Below are 17,054 nucleotides of genomic sequence, written 5' to 3'. Positions count from 1 at the left end.
CCCATCCAGGTCATCGGCCTTGCCTCCATTGAGGCATCCTCCAGGAGGTTGGCACAATGAATCCTGAGATTCAGGTCTTCTGTTAATCTCTTTCCTCTCTTCATATGTGAAGAGTACTTTAAGCATATTTGTCCTTCCCAAGCACTTTCTTTGTAGAAAAGCATATCTTTGCATAATAGAGAAAAATAATTTTGACTTACTTGATCCGAGCCACATGACTGAGTAATTGGGGGATTCATACACTAACAGTCCTCAGCAGAGAGGGACCACCCAGCTTGAGGTAGATGAGCCACAGGAGCATCCAGGAGCACCGGTCTGTGGAAGTCACTGGACACATCTGTTCCTGCTTCTCCAGCCTTCTAGATTGCTGAAGATCCTCAGTCCTTGGGAGCCATTATGTGCTGGATAATGGAGGAAGACAGGATTAGTTTTGCCTGAATTCTTACAAGGCCTAACTTCTGGAGAAATAAGACTACATTGTAGTCTTCCCCTTGCTGCAGAAGCCTACAGTTGCTTCAGTGGGTGCAGACTTTATTCTTTTTTTCAAAAAATGAGGGACAGGGATTAAGGGCTAAAATCTAGTAAATTCCAGCCTCCAAAGGGAGGATGTGCAGAACTTTTTCTCCCCAGGAGCTCCTCTCCCCCTAGGCTTGTTGGGTTGTGGTCCCTCAGGGTGCTTTGCTAGCACACCTGCCTGCATGGCTTACCGCCACTTCCTTGCAGGGTCCAGTCACTTGGGTATCTCCTATACAGCAAGTTGCTGAAGGGCAGGATGGACAGGGACTGTTTCTGCCTCTGTTTTAATCTTGGTAGCCTTAAAACCTGAGTACTCAAGCCACAGTAGGCACTCAGAACATGAAAAATTAAAGAAAACATAAATGTTTGGGGGGGCTCAGAAGAGAAAAAAACAGTAAAAATGGTACTTTCAAATCTGAAATAATCTCCTTCGTATTTTTTGGTCTGGAAAGACCTCTCCCCAAATTACCCAGAATCCCACCCAACTCTTCATTTGGTTTTGCTGTGTATTTTCCACGGAGGTAAAAGATCAGTAAGACAGAGACTTACGTAGAGACAAATGTTCTATGTATTCACTCTATATTAACGAACAAAGTATGAACTAAAGTAAGCAACTTTAAGGCCAGTCACGTATAGAGTGCAGTTGAGTGAAATAACACTTAAGAACTTTTGATTTCCCTTCCTGGCCTGTGATAATTAGCAGCCATTGAATTCTTCATTTATCCAAAACCTAAGTCTTCCATATCTTGAAACGTGCTGATGGCTGATAGAGGAGCAAGAACACACATTTTAAAAGCACCAGGATTATAGTGGATTTTTAAAAAAAATCTTGGGGTTGTATGCCAAAACGTCATGATTAAATTTATTTTCACAACTGTAAAAGACTGCCCAATATAATGATTTTTGGAAACTTACCTAGATCCTTAATTGTGTGTGAGTGGTAATTATATTTTAATTCAATTTTCTGATTTTGTCCTATTGCTATTTAGTTGTGCCAAAACAACTTCTAAATCACAGTCTAAGACTGGAACACTGAAGTACATACCGAGTGGATTTTCTATACATCCGGAAATGTAGTATGCTCGCAGAGTCTGAAATTTTTAAACCCAAATTTAGGCATACCAGATGTTTAACATGAAAAATCTATACAGTAAATAAGACTTATTAAAGCTAAATTATCTATTACATTTAGTTCATCCTGGGGCTGCTGAAAACATTTATTCAATTTCAAGTTGTTTTAAAGTCCCTGACTTCTGAATTCTTCTTAAAAAGAAATTCAAATGCCATAATTTACAGACCTCAGAGCAAGATTATTACTTTACTCATATCCAGTCAAAATAGCTTGTTATAAATGTCCTATTGGAATATGTCACCTGAGCAAAAAGGGCAAAAAAAATCTCTTAAAACCATATTGGATAATGTACCTGAGACAACTACAGTAATTAATGGTTTGGCTGACAGACAGACTGTTGTCAAATCACTATTTTCATATCTGATTGGGGCATACAGGGTTAGCCCTGTATTTTTCAATTACACCTTGGGCAAACGGGCTTCCTTGACCTGCCCTCTTGCTGTTTGGTTATGATGGAGAGCTTTTCCTCGCAGGTGCTTGATGGAGCATCAGTCACATTGCAGTTGGATTATTCTAGACAGAAGCACAAACACCTCACTTACCAGGCTTGTGAGGACAGATTTAGAATAGCCCCAGGCCAAACTCGCTGATCTCACTCTCTCCTGGCCTGGGTTTCACATTGTCTTCCTCTTTCCCACTCCCACCTTTGGTACCACTTGTGATTCTGATTATCAGACCCACATGGACTGGGCCAGGTGTTCAGAGAATGAACCATACATAAATTACATCTGTACAAGCTGTGATATTCTTTTAAACATTTTTTTATTATATGTTGTCAAACAGGCAATTACCCACCTCCACAGCCATTGAATGCTTTAAGCAAAATGTATTAACGCTCATGAGCACCTCTTACCCAACCTCATGTTGGGCCCTGTCTGATACTAGAAACTGTCCTCAGAAACCTGACTCTGGGGAATGCTGCCTCCCACATGGCTGGGCACAGCCATCAGAGAAGCACTTGATTCTACTGAAGCCAAGGCAGCTAGTGTTTAATTACTTCATGCCCCCACAGACCTAATATTTACATTCAGGTGAACTGTGTTTAATATGTAAACTCTGCAAAACATCGGGAGTTCAAGGATAAAAGGCGGGAGGGAGAGGCAAAAAATTTCAAATGGTTTCACAAGCATGACTAAGTGCCTTTTGTGTGTGTGTGTGTGTGTGTGTGTGTGTGTGTGTGTGTCCATCTGTTTGTGTGTGGGTCCACCTGCTTTTCAGGGAAGCCTTCCTGTCCCCAAGGAGGTGAACCGCAAGAAGGATGACAAGATTGAGGCTGCCTCCCTGACTCCACTTGGCAGCAGTGAACTCCACTCCCCAGGCATCAGTTACCTCCACTCTTTTTAATCGTTAACACCTCCATTTGTATTACATATGGTGTATGGGTATTGATGAGGTCATGGTATCATATATGGGATTTTTTTCTGTGTAAATCATCAAGTATAAGAAGAAACTATGGGACTCTGAGCCTTGCTTTAGAGAATTTACAGTGGACAAATAGGTATCATCAAACCAGTTTTTAATCATTCTGACTCAAATGAAAACGCTCAGAATTTCACACTGTGAATCCACGTTTACAACCCTTACAGGTGGGCCTTCAGGCCTGGTTCTCGATGACGATGTCTTCCACAACTCAGACTCCCTCTGCTGTCACACAACCGGTCCACTCCTGCCTTTTCACTCACACAGCTCCCTACTGCTTCTTGCAGAGGCTGAGAGTCCCCATTTTTTTTTTTTCATTTAGATGTAACAAGCCTAGTAGTTTATGTTCATCAATTGTCTGTATATCTCTATATTTTATCCATGTACTCTTTTGATGTATAGAAGTAGTTTGAAACTCATTGTTTCCTTGTGGTAAGTGACCGAGATGCTGCCACAGGACCTGAGACACTGATGAATGGTGCTATTTTGGACTTTCAACATGCTCCTTGGCGAGGTAGCTCTGACGGAGTTATATTTTATTTCCATGTTCTAAGAAGGTGTTGGTACTCTGTTTCCCTGAATGTTGTTCTCTAGACCGGATTGACTTGTTTTCCTCGTGTCTTCAGTGTGGCTTTCTTCTTCAGCGTGGTAGGTTGGCGAATGCTACCAGAGAGAGTAAGAGACTCACGTCTCATCGGCTGGCGCTCATGGACATGCAGTCAGTGGAGCGGGAGCAATCACAAAACTGTAACTTACTTACCAAATCTCTTCTTTCCGGTAGCCTCGCCTGCCTAGCTTAGAGAAAGACAAGCAATAATTTGACAGGCATTTTTAGGTGTCTCTTTTGGTTCTTTTTGTTTGAAAGGATATGGGGGGGGGGTGGGGGGGGAAGGGCAAACTTTTAAAATACATGCCCTCCAGAAAAAAATCCAAAACACTGGCATCTGAGTAGGTATATGCAAATTACACCGTTCCCAAAAGTCAAGGTGGAAAACCTATCTATAAAAAAATTTTTTTTTTAAAGGCAGAGCACTCTTTTCCGGCAGTTTTGAGAAGCAAGGTGTAGATTTTACATTTTTGTCCTTGCTCCCAATGAAATGGATAAAACAAAAATAAAATCAGACAATACCATCTTCTCATGGATTGTTGTTGTGTTAGCCAGTCTGAAAGCCCACCTTAATTTTTATATAACTGTCTTGTAGCTCTTCCTTTGACAAGGCAGGCTCTGTCCCGCCCTGTCATGCTTCTGACTGTTAACACAGATGATGCATGTAACTTCTTCTTTCTCTTCTTGCTCCCCCACTGGCCTGAGTTTCTTGTGCATTTTCCTCCTCCCTCCTTTGTTAGAATAGGTATATCAGCTGTGTAAATAGAGCAAGAAAACAGTATTCTGCATCTGTGGCATTTATGTAGAGTTGCAGTTGTGCGCTGCTGAAAATGCAGGCTTTTGTAACAATGTGATCTTTACTGATGCACTCACAAGTACCCAGTGTATTTTAGCTATTTTAGTAGTCTTTGTTCAATAAATATGCAAGCTGTAAGGTAACTGGCTTGGCTCATCATTGGAGAGGCCTACTTTTGAATGCTTTCCCTGGTTCATGTTAATTCATGTGTCCTCAGAGCCCCAAAAGTAGACCGAAGGGCAAATCTGGAAAGAGATAGAATCTGCTCTGCCTTTCATGTGCGTTCCCTTCTGAAGGTTTTATGAGATGAGGGGTGAGGCAGTGGCTTGTCGGGATGGTTTTGGAGAGCTGCCTCTGGATACAAAGAAGAATTAAACCAAGACCCTTTTTATTTCTACACTTTCTCTTTCCCCTTTCAGGGTACTCCCACACACCTCAAAACTTACTCTTTCTTACTCCCTGCCATTAAGACCTACCTTATGGCATTCTTTATCCCAAAGATACCAGCCCTCACGTCTTCATGGCATATTTGCACTTAATACACAGATAAAAGGCGTATGCTTGGAAGAAGATACAAATTTGAGACATGATTTTAAGTCACTAATTCATAGGGGTCCAGCTACCTGGAATCTAGCACATGGTAAAATGGCATCACAACTCCTGGAGGTCTCCTGTGACCCTGAAACCCAGAGATTCAGGGGGTTCATCCTCTCCCTGTATGAGAAACACAGCTGCTCTCTTCTCCTTCCAATGACAGTGAAACTTCATTGCCTTACCACAAGGTGCGAAAGTGGCTGGCTGGGTTCAGACACTTGAGTTTCACCTGAACAGAGGCTAAGGAACAGGCCTCTGAGATAAAGGCCAGAGAGAAGGGAGAGGGGCAGAAGGTGACCTTGCCCCAAACTGGGTGATCAGTTTCTGGAGAGGCAATCCGATGCTCTCTGAGAAATCTCGAGTCTTGACATGTGTGTGTCAGGAAGGACTTTTACACTGGGGAGTTACTTTTGAAATTAATGCACATCTCAGATTTTGGTGAAGTGTCCTATTTACCCTCAACTTTTATTAAGATAAAGGAGCCTTAGGGCAGAACTAAATCCCAGCTGCCTTCCATGGACTCAGAATTTGTCCAATCTGAAAGCAAAGTCTTAAAACGGAGCTGCCACTACCTTTTTTGGTAATTCCATCCAGAGGTTCCTATTTCTGAACATAAGAGAAGTCCTCCTTAAACTTAATTACCTTCCACCTTATAAACAACTGCCATTTTCCTTGCCCAACAGCTTCCCATCACCTGTATGTTATCACAGCTGGGAGGGGATCCATCTTGTCTCCCTGCCCTTGCTAAAGGGGAAACAGAAGTGATGAGGCCGGCCATGGAGGGGGTACGGCCCAGGCTGCTTTATACCCATCTCTATTAGTTATCTATTGCCACGTAACACGTGACATCCACACCCTGCATCCTGGAACAACAAACTTTTCTCACCTCACAGATTCTAGTCTAGTCAGGAACAATTTAGCCAGTGCTTCCGGCTCAGGATCTCATGAGCTTGCTGTCAAGATGTTACCAAGCTGCAGTCGTCTGAAGGCTTGACTAGGGCTGGAGAATCCTCTGTTGGCAGGAGAACTCTGTTCCTCCACTCACGGGCCTCCACACAAGGCTACTTAAGTGTCCTCATGACCTCTGGCTTCCCCTAGAGCAAGTAATTCGAGAGCTGGGAGTGAGCCACAATGCCTGTGACCTATTCTCAGAAGTCACTATCATCTATCATATTCTATTCATTAGAAGCAAGTCACTAAATATAGCCCACAATCACAGGGAGGAAATTATGCTCTACCTCCTAAGGAGAAAAATATTGAAGAGTTTATGGCCACATTTTAAAAGCAGCATACCATCTGAAGTTAAAGCACTCAGGGTAATTGTAAGCCAGGGGCTGCAAGTGAGAAGGTTGAAATAGAATCATAGCTACTTTCACTGAAGAGGTTTTTACAGTCTTTAGAGTTCCAGAGAGAAGTTTCAACTTTCCAGATTGAAGGTGTCTAAGGATAGCATCCAAGAACTGTAATATTGGGGTTGCATGGCCTCCATTTATTAAGACGAGTATTGTCACCCCCGAAGGGAAGATTTGGAGAATGTATTGGAAACTGTAAAAACAGGAAAGCTAGAATAAATGACGTCTAAAGTTCTATTCAACTCAGTGGACTTCAGTTTGCTGATGACAACTCCCTCAGCCTCCATGAAGCTTGAAAGATTCGCTTCACTTGAAACCTTCGGGACCCAACTATGACTTGCTAAGCTAAGGGTTAATAACTGCTGAGGCAGAGGTAAAAAACTAGCGCGCTAGCTGGAGTCCATGCGGGAAACACAAACTCTGATTAGGAACCACTCTGTTCTCTCTTTGGAGGCAAACAACCATGTCACCTTTGGGCAGAGATAGCTAACCAACAGCCATGGATCAGATAGGACCTGTAGACTTGTTTTGCCTGCTGGGTGCTTTATAAAAACGTTAAATTGCCAGCATGTACAAATTGGAAGGTTTTATGTGAAAATGCAGCTTTTTGTCTTCCCTTGAAAACTGGAAGATCTGGCAGCAGAGGGGTTGGAGGGCCACCTCTGGCCCTCTTGGCCACTACCCCTCCAAGATCCAGTGCTCATAACCTCTCCTTTTCTTATACTATGTGCCTGCCACCGTTGGCTTGTGGGTTTGCAACACAAATTCCTGGTTTCAGGGAACGGTGATGTGCTTATTCACCAACAAAGGGCCAGGGAACCTTCTGAGACCTTTTAGTTTGGTAGCTGGGGAACGCGTAGTTCTGTATGAACACCAGACTGGGAACAGGCTTCCCTTTACTGTTCCCAGAACAGGGGCTGCAGCAGTCCCATCTGCACTCCCAGGTCCTCTTTTAAACTTCTGATGACCCTGCCTCAGTGACTGAGAAGACCATGGTAAAAAAAAAAAAAAAAAAAAAAAAAAAAAAAAATCTTGGACTGGGTCAGGTTAGGCTACACAGGGGTCTGATAAGTTCATGATTTTTAAACTAGGGTATGTGTGCTTCAGGGCATGTGAAGTGTTTCCAAGGAGTATATGCTCATGGATAGTTCTAAGGGAATTAATTTCCAAATCCCCTAAACCTATCATACTTTTTACTAAAATTGATCTACTGAGAATCAGTCTGTATTCATATTAGCCCTTTCCCCACATTCTAAAAATGAAGATATAAGTTTCACCTATTCCAAATCTTAATATAACACATTGCCCTTAATATGACCACAAATCTCCAAATGTGGCAAAGAGAAAATTTCCTTTAATGGAACCTTTGTGGTCCTTTAAAGGTTCCTTTAATCACAAATCCATAGAACTTTTGGCTTCCCCTTCTTAAACACATGTTAAAAGTGATACATTAGAAAAACAGAAATAAGGTGTTTGGATGCTTATATGGTTTTTTAGAATTCATATACATATGGTAAAGTGGAGTGATAGAAATAGTAACAATTTTTATATCATACCATTTCCTCTTCCACATGCTTACTCTCTTGTCAAAGAACCCCTTGCTTTTGAGGGAGAGCCCTGAGAGAATGAAGCATGGAGAAAATCAGTCAGAGACATGGAATACCAAAAATGGCCTCTTCACGTACTCGTAAACAATTATTTTCCACAGTTCTCCTTACTCATCCCTAGGATATATCTTAACTGGGAAGACAAACAACTTAGGGCAGCTAAAGCAACATAGGTTTGCAATGCTGACTATTTTCAATGTAACTAGAGAGGCTTTAGGGAATACCATTGGTTTTTACAAGATAAAGTGGGTAAAACCAAGGATAAACTTTCCTGTGCGTTTTCAGGTTTGATGCGTGTTAGTTAATACAGTTGTCAAAACCTGTTGCATCAAACCATAACATAAAGTATTCATTCCAGTTATAGTCCATTCTCATCAGATTCTATCTTATTAAATGTTTAATATTTTTTTCATAACAAAAAAATTATGTGCTGCCAGACTGATTAGTAGCCTAGGACCTTTCTACATCATTGTGGTAGTTCTGATTTTTATACTAGTTCTTCTTCTCCAAAGCCAGTCAGCAGTGTTTAATATACGGTTTTACCAGAGATCTACCATGCCTTTTATCACTGTTCTTACTTTCTATGAAAAAGAGTCTTTTGATTGTCTTATTTTAATAACTTAAACATGGAATAATTGCATTAGATCTTTATAATTTTAATATTTGTCTCCAGTGATCAGTTTCACAAGATATGCTTTTAATCTTCACTGATTTGTATAATAATCTTCAAAATAGCCATGTGAATTGAAAAGCGAAGTCAAAGTTTTTTCTGACAGAAAGCATATCTGAGTTGGCTACTTGGTTTTGGCAACAAAGCCTCGTTCTGCCAATAAGGTTTGTGACGGACATTTTCTGTAAAGGAGCTGAATTTGCAGCCCTCGAGTAATGGTAACATGCTTAAAGCAAAAAATAGGTCGAAGCATTTTATCAAAGGGCATTATTTTGGCAAAAGTGTAATGAAATGAATAATGTACCTGTTTTTCCTATCTTTTCTGAAGACACAGAATTTTAAAAGGTGAGTCTAAGTGAAAGTGTTAACAGCATAAAAACAGTGATAAGTCTTAGCAGAGCTCTTTTGGTGTACTTCCCATAAATTAAGAAAGTGAATTATGCTAATGAAAAGAACAAAGCTCTTTGCAAGTCACGTGCTTTCCAATTCACCGCTTGTAAGAAAAACGAAGAAGAACCTAATCAAGTTGTCAGGTGACGGAAGATTAAAAATATGTTTTGCAGTAGATGAATTTTGGCATCTGACACAGAAATCAAAATTATTGAATTGCATTGCTATAATAAAATACTTTAAATTCCTGCAGTTTACATCTATAAACACCAAAAAATAGAAATAGAATTGAAGTTGACCAATCTCCTTCTAGCAAGAAATACTATTCCTCTACAGATACATGAACTAACTGAAGAAAGTTCATCTCATCAAGTGATGCATTTGCAATAGATCAAGCGATGCATTTGCTTTTTTTGTATTTATTAATTAGTATAATGTATTCATGTTGTTTTAATCAGTAGTGTATTGCTAATCGTGATAATTCAATCACACAGCTTTTTTTTTTTAATGTCTATTTTTGAAAGAGAGAGACAGAGCATGATCAGGGGAGGGGCAGAGACAGAGGGACACACAGAATTTGAAGCTGGATCCAGGCTCTGAGCTGTCAGCACAGAGCCCTATGTGGGGCTACCTGAGCCACCCAGGTACCCCAGTCACACAGATTTTTTTTTTTTAATGCTTAGAGTTTTATGGTCACAGAACATAAAAGTTAAAAAATTTAATTTAGATACATTTTTATTAAAGGTAAATGTGTAATTAATAAAATCTTTTAAACAAAAATTATATTAAAGTAAAATTTTGGAGGACAAATGGAATGAAAATTTGAGTTCAAGGGGAAAGGAAGTCAAATTTCTGCAAGTTAAGTAAGTTTGTTTTTAAAAAAATTTTTTTTTTCAACGTTTATTTATTTTTGGGACAGAGAGAGACAGAGCATGAATGGGGGAGGGTCAGAGAGAGGGAGACACAGAATCGGAAACAGGCTCCAGGCTCTGAGCCATCAGCCCAGAGCCCGACGCGGGGCTCGAACTCACGGACCGCGAGATCGTGACCTGGCTGAAGTCGGACGCTTAACCGACTGCGCCACCCAGGCGCCCCTAGTAAGTTTGTTTTTAAAAATAGAATGATAGATTATCAATTGCCTTGTTTAGATTTGATTATATACACTTACCAAAAAAAGACAACTTTTATTTTAAAATGTTAACATTTATAATATGCTCCCAATTATACCCTTTGAAAATATTTAAACTTATGAAGAAAAACTTTATTAACTTAAAATTGCATGATGATACAGACTTTACTAAGATTCTCTTAGTATAAGAACCAAAAAGTTTGAAAACCTCTGAGCTAGAAAACTACCTATTCACTGTTATTTTGAGGAACTCACTCTTGGCCAGAAATTCTTCCCACCCCGCCACAATGCCTGAATTCCCCCATTGTTCTGATGGAAGCCTTTAAAGTAGCTGGCCATGAACTTAAGGCACTGCAAAGGGTAAAACCCTGATAAGACATAGCACCAAAAAATTTTGAGGGGCAAGTAAAAGATTCAGATTGCCTATCGATGGATGGTCTACTGAGGCACTAACCGACCACATGGGGGAGAGCCTAGATATCAACCTTCCTGAGCTGCAAATTCCATGAGTCTGTAGAGATTGGCAATTCTTCTTAGAGCCTTTATTTAATTCCCTCACAAGGTCAAATCTCTTTAGTGGTAAAATCCTATTCCCCCAGATTCTTCCAAACATGTCATTCTATCTCTATCCAGGATATCCAAAAGAGCTGGGTTAACGGTCACAGGAGGAGGGGGTGGGACGGTAAGAGAAGTGGGCTTGTAGAGCAGACTCCCAGCCTTTTAGTCCCGGAGACCCCAACACTCCTGGGGGAAAGCCCAAAGAGCAGCAAGCAGCTCTGGAATCAGGGCAGAAAAAGGGGGTCACCGTTTATTTTATTGCGTGTGTCCATTAGGCTCACCCCTGAGCATAGCTACTGGAAGCAGTACGAAATTAATCTCTTCCCTCACACAATGCACAGTCCCATTAATGCACAGCTTAGCTATGTCACCGAGAGACCCATGTGGCTACGTGAAAGCCTCATGGAATAGAGAATTTTAAGAATGCATTAATTTGCTGATTCCTTCGAGTTAGGCAGCTTTAATTATTAGTTGGAACCTTTCTGAGCCCAACGCCTTCCATTACTTTCCACCCACCCTTTGGTCCTAGCTGGGCTCTCAGAGCTGCACAGACTAAGCAGGCTCCTCCTTCAGCACAGCAGCCTCTCACGTCCTGCTCCCCTTCCCTGTTTCTCCTCCAGGCCAAACTGCCTCAGTTCCTTCAGCCAGCATCCCTGTGATCCATTTTCTGGATCTCTCACCACCCCTAATGCCCTCGGGCCAAGAACGCTTGTTCATAGCTGACCCAGCTTCTTTTCAGAAATGATAGGGTCCGTGGCAGAGACTTCCCCTATGACACAGCTAAGCTGAGAAAGTGGGAGTCCTGGTTCCTGCCTAACAGCTGTAGGGAGCCACCCAGTCCTACACAGAGTTTCCACTATGCTCCTCACCACAGTGCTGCTGTTCCCATCACCCCTGAGATGGAGGGAGTCAGCGCCTTCTTTTTCAGAGGCCCTAGACCACCTCCTGCTCTTTGCTTGAGCTGTTTGTGCCTAAGGGGCTGGCTTTCTGGGAGAGGGTAGCAAGCAAGAGTTCCTCCTCAGGCCCCTGCAGGGGTGATCTCCCTGCTGGCTCACGCCTTAAAATGCCAACACTCGTTTCTGAAAAGCAGATGTTCCCTACAGAACTGAGGGGCACTGCTTTCTAGGAGAGAGGGGTGACTAGAACTCTTTAATTTGTCATTAACAGCTAGGATCTGCTTTGTCAGATGTGATAATGAGGGAGTATTTGATGGGAGTTCTCCTGAAGGAGGATGATTAGCTCAGAGGGACATGTGAAAATTGCGGTGGCAGGCCCTGGGAAAGGGTATGAAAGAGTCCTTGCTCATTGTGTGCGTAGGATGCCTGAGGGGCTATCATTTATATCACTAAACATATGGACCCTCTGCAGCACTGCGCGGTCAAGATCAGTAGTTCAGCTGAGGGATAATTCACTGCCCAGAAAGAAATGTTTTATCTAAGATGGCAGAGCCTTTTCCTGAAATCGTTACATTTCCTACACACTCATACACTGTTGGGGGAACGTCAAGAGGGGCAGCAGCTTTGGAAAACAGTTTGGCAGTTTCTTTAAAAAGTTAAAACATGGATTTAGCATATGACTCAGCAATTCCACTCCTAGAAATATGCCCAAAGAATTGAAAATAGGTGCGCATAAAAACTTGGATACAAACATACATAGCAGCACTGTTCATATTAGCCCCAAAGTGGAAGCAACTTAAGTGTCCCTCAACTGATAAATAGCTAAAAAAATGTGGTTTATCCACACAGTGTAATATTATGCAGCCATAAAAAGGAAGGAAGCACTCCTACAATAAGGTTGAACCTTGAAAACATTATGTCCAGTAGGGGTGCCTGGGTGGCTCAGTCGGGTAAGCATCCAACTTCGGCTCAGGTCATGACCTCCTGGTTCACAAGTTCAAGCCTCATGTCGTCCCGTGCTGACAGCTTAGACCCTGGGGCCTGCTTTGGATTCTGTGTCTCCCTCTCTCTCTGCCCCTCCCCCACTCACACTCTGTTTCTCTCTCTCTCTCTCTCTCTCTCTCTCTCTCTCTCTCTCTCTCAAAAGTAAACAAACATTTAAAAAATGCTAAAAAAATAAAACAATATGTCAAGTAAAAGAAGCCAGTCACAAAAGGCCACATATTGTATGATTCCGTTTGTTATTAAATGTCCGGAGTGGACAAATCTATAGAAATAGAAAGTAGATTAGAAGTTGTCAGGAACCAAGGAAGGAGAGAATGGAGATTGATTGCTAACAGATATGGGCTTTCTTTTTAGGGTGATTAACATAAAATGTGATGGTTACACAATCTTTTGAACACACTAAAAACTACTGAATTACACACCTTAAAGAGATGAGTTTCATTCATTAATTATATCTCAAGTTTAAAAAAATTTAATGGTAAAAAAACATTCCAATTAGAAAATGGCACAAGGCACAAAGAGACATTTCAATGTGGAAAATATACAGACAGCAAATAAGACACAAAGGTACTCGACATCATCAGCCATTAGGGAAATGCACATGAAAACCACAGTGAGACTTCACTAGACACTATCAGAATATAAACTAAAAAATAGTCACACGACGGCTGACGAAGATGAGGAAGAACTGGCTCATTCATGCTTCATTGGCAGGAACGCAAAAATGTACACTCCTCCGAAAAACAGTTTGGCAGTTTCTTAAAAAACTAAACACGCAACTGACATAGGACCTAGTAATTGCATTCCTGGGTATTTACCCCAGAGAAACAAAAAAGTTATGTTCGTGTGAAAGCCTACGTGTGAATGTTTACAGCAGCTTGACTTATAACGGCCCCAAACTACAAACACCCCAGATGCCTTTCGATGGCTTAGCTAACCAGACTGTGTATATCCCTATCATGGAATACTACTCAGCAATAAAAAGACATGCATTATTGATGCATGCAACAACCCAGATGAATCTCCAGAGAACTCTGCTCAGTGCAAAAATGCCAAACATATACAAGCAGGACAGATTAGTGGTTGCTAGGGGCCGAAGAGGGGGTGTGGGCAGGAGGGAGGGTATGAAAACTCCACATGAATGATCCTTGCAGTGACAGAGATATTCTGCATCTTGGCTGTATCAATGCCAATATCCTGACTGTGATATTGTGCTAGAGTTTTACAAGATATCACTGGAAAAACTGGGTAAAGTAAGTGTAAATGGGAACTATTTTACTTCTGACAACTGCATGTGAATCTACCATGATTTCAGAATTGAATGTCTGCAAAACACTCAGTTGTGACAAACCTTACCTATTACCTACATTGGACATTAATATTGTTTCTTATTTTTCACACTCTAAATAATGCTGTGACGAACCTTTACGCTCCAAAAGCTCTGTATGTATCTGTCGTGTTTCCTTTTATATTTTGCCAAAGTGCTTTCCCAAGAGTCTGTACCAAATCACCCTTGATCAATAGGGTAGTCTGTCTGCCCTAGGACAACCCCATCAGGCTTGCAGCGCATACCTAGTTTGCAATCTCCTCTGATTTCATAGGTGAGAAGTAGTACCTCATTGCCTCTATTTTCTATTTTACAATAGTGTGGGTGAACATTTTTTAAGTTATTTAAATCCCAGTTAGTTAACATATAGTGTAATAATGATTTCAGGAGAATTTAGTGATTCATCACTTACATATAACACCCAGTGCTTGTCCCAACAAGTGTCCAGTGAGGGTGAACATTTTTAATGTTTATAAATTATTTATATCATTTTATGATTAGTCTATTCATCAAGGACCAAGGGATGCCTCTGACTCTTCATGCATGAAGCAATGGGCACAGGAAACATTATGAACTGGTTAAAAATTGATTCTAATTTTTTAAAAGTTACAGTAAAAGCGACAGAAGTTTAAAAGTTTAAAAGTTTAAAAGTCACAGTAAAAGTTACACCCAAAGCGACAGCTTTGGGTGTTAGGGGAATCCTGAGGTGAAATACAACCAAGGAATGGACAGGATGAGCAGGCACAGCCAGAGGTCAGAGGTAAGGCCCAGACAAGGCAGAATTTAAGTCTGGGTGAAGTCAGCAAACAATTTCTGTACAGAAAGCAATAGTACAGGGATGGGGGTGGGGGTGGAGGTGGAGGGGCTCAAGAATAAAGAGCTGCACGTAGCCTTTCCTGGTGGAAAAAAGGAGCCGGGGGGCCGATAAATACACAAAAATTATGCAAAATCAAATGGCATAAAAATACAAATGACAGAAAGCTAGAGCTAGAGAGAGAGCCCAGGGTGCAATTTTAATTCCAGAACCAAGGTCCTATTGTTTCAACAGAGACCTATCTTTTAGAACAAATATGGGGCTAGGGTTGTTTGAAGATGTTTATGACTGTGGACGTAAATCAAGAAATGGGAAATGTCCGACTGGTGAAATGTGTATGAGCCTGAAGAAATGTGAAAGCAGAAAATGATTTATGCTACTTGTAACAAATACAGATGCTGTGAAGGGCTCCTGACTGGTTTTCAGGACAAGGGCACAGAGTTAGAAATGAAGAAAAAGTGGTCGCTACAGACCAGCCTTCTCAATCTGTAAAAGACAAGAGAACCCTCCTGTGACTACACATGGATAATCACATCTAAACCATACCTACGAGGAAAGAAAATGGGCCAATATTATAGGATCTGTGTATTGCAGAGAAGTGAAGAGAACTCCCTACATCCAGTCTTCGACCGTGAGCAGGAAATGCTCCCAAAGACTTAGATAAATAAATCTCTGATAAGACCTTAGATAGTTTCTTCTTGGATACTGCCCTTGATGGGAATTTATTTCTGCAAAAGATAGCTTAATCTATTTTTATAATACTTATAATTGCCAGAAAACTTTTTTTGAGTTGACTCACTATTTTCCTATTTCTGATTCTCACCGATAAATTCTAGTTCTCCCTCTGGAACCACACAAAACAATGACAACAATAGTTTGTATTTAATGAATGTTGTCTATTGGCTACTGTGTACAGTATATGCATTATTTCCTTTAATTCCAATAGCATGTTTTTTTTATTACCCTTGCCTTACAGAAAATAAATGGAAGCAAAAGTGAACATGTAACATACCAAAATTAGTATATGGAGATAGCCAATATTTGAACCCAGGCATGTCTGTGTCTCCAGCTTTTTTCTCTTCAGTGTTTTGTTAGGTTCTGCTAAGCTGCTTTGAAACTCTAAGCCTTTGCCCTTGTGACAGTCCTTCCTTCAGAGCTATAGCTCTTCCTTCAGAGCTACAGATTTCTGCCACTAAAATATTGTCCTATCTAGAGATTTCTCTACAAAAAATATGGTCAGATTACACGAAAGACAGAGAGCTGGCATTTCAGATTGTATGAACTGTTGGCAGTGACTTTGTCAGGAGGTAACTAATCTCACCCACTTCTAAATATTACCTACCAGGGCGCCTGGGTGGCGCAGTCGGTTAAGCGTCCGACTTCAGCCAGGTCACGATCTTGCGGTCCGTGAGTTCGAGCCCCGCGTCAGGCTCTGGGCTGATGGCTCAGAGCCTGGAGCCTGTTTCCGATTCTGTGTCTCCCTCTCTCTCTGCCCCTCCCCCGTTCATGCTCTGTCTCTCTCTGTCCCAAAAATAAATAAACGTTGAAAAAAAAAATTAAAAAAAAATAAATAAAAATAAATAAATAAATATTACCTACCAAAATTATCTATCATTATTCACAAAGCAAATAAACAAACATACTAAGAAAAACCTCAGATTCAGTGAATGATCGAACTGGTATAGGACAGTTAGCAATTCGGTAACAATAAGGAATGTTTTCTCCCTCCTCATCCTGGGAATTCTGGAAGATCTCCTTAAGCTTATTGTCGAGCTGCAGAAACACTGAAAAGGGTCAGATGTAGAGAGTAGAACTGTGACATCCTAATGTCACTAAGAAACATTTTTATGTGACTACTGTCACATTGTGGAGGAGAGAGAAAATGTAAAGCAGTTGATTTCAGGAAATTTAACAAGGGGTACCACCTCCTTCTTTACTTTCCATTTCCTCTGGAAAAAAAAAATGCCTTGGTCTCTAACCAACTGCCCATTACTGACCTCTCTCATTTGCAGGATTCACGTAGCATCTGTTGCTGTATTTTTCAGAAATAGGTTTCTTTCCCCTTTTCCAACAATAGATGCAAACCGTAACTGTAAAATCATGTTCAAATATTCAGAGAAGGTGAAAACGTTCCAAAATCACAGACCCAAGAGATAACATCTTTATCTTCCAGATATTTCTATTATATATATATTATTGTATGTATATTATGATTTTGTTTTCAAAAGCCAAACAGTTATAG

At 40.9% G+C, this 17,054-nt stretch overlaps 1 protein-coding gene and 1 long non-coding RNA gene across 2 annotated transcripts in view; one reads left to right on the top strand and one right to left on the bottom strand.

Moving 5' to 3' along the window:
- Nucleotides 1–4,613, top strand: part of LOC123609591 (neuronal regeneration related protein) — a 28,107-nt gene extending 23,494 nt beyond the window's left edge. Inside the window, exon 4 of the mRNA XM_045500724.1 lies at nucleotides 2,867–4,613. Within this exon, the coding sequence (XP_045356680.1) occupies nucleotides 2,867–2,992 (126 nt within the window). The 3' untranslated portion in view covers nucleotides 2,993–4,613. The remainder of the gene's footprint in view (nucleotides 1–2,866) is intronic.
- LOC123609609 lies at nucleotides 91–6,060 on the bottom strand. Its single transcript, XR_006717857.1, has 2 exons — nucleotides 5,951–6,060; nucleotides 91–401 (listed from the first exon to the last, which is right to left on the bottom strand). It is a non-coding gene; the product is annotated as an uncharacterized LOC123609609 (long non-coding RNA).
- Between the last annotated feature and the right edge of the window lie 10,994 nt (nucleotides 6,061–17,054).

Source organism: Leopardus geoffroyi, chromosome A1 (assembly GCF_018350155.1).
Source record: "Leopardus geoffroyi isolate Oge1 chromosome A1, O.geoffroyi_Oge1_pat1.0, whole genome shotgun sequence".
In the NCBI taxonomy this organism is placed as follows: Eukaryota; Metazoa; Chordata; class Mammalia; order Carnivora; family Felidae; genus Leopardus; species Leopardus geoffroyi.
The sequence above is the reverse complement of the archived record's forward strand: the minus strand, read 5'-3'. Positions and strand labels throughout refer to the sequence as shown.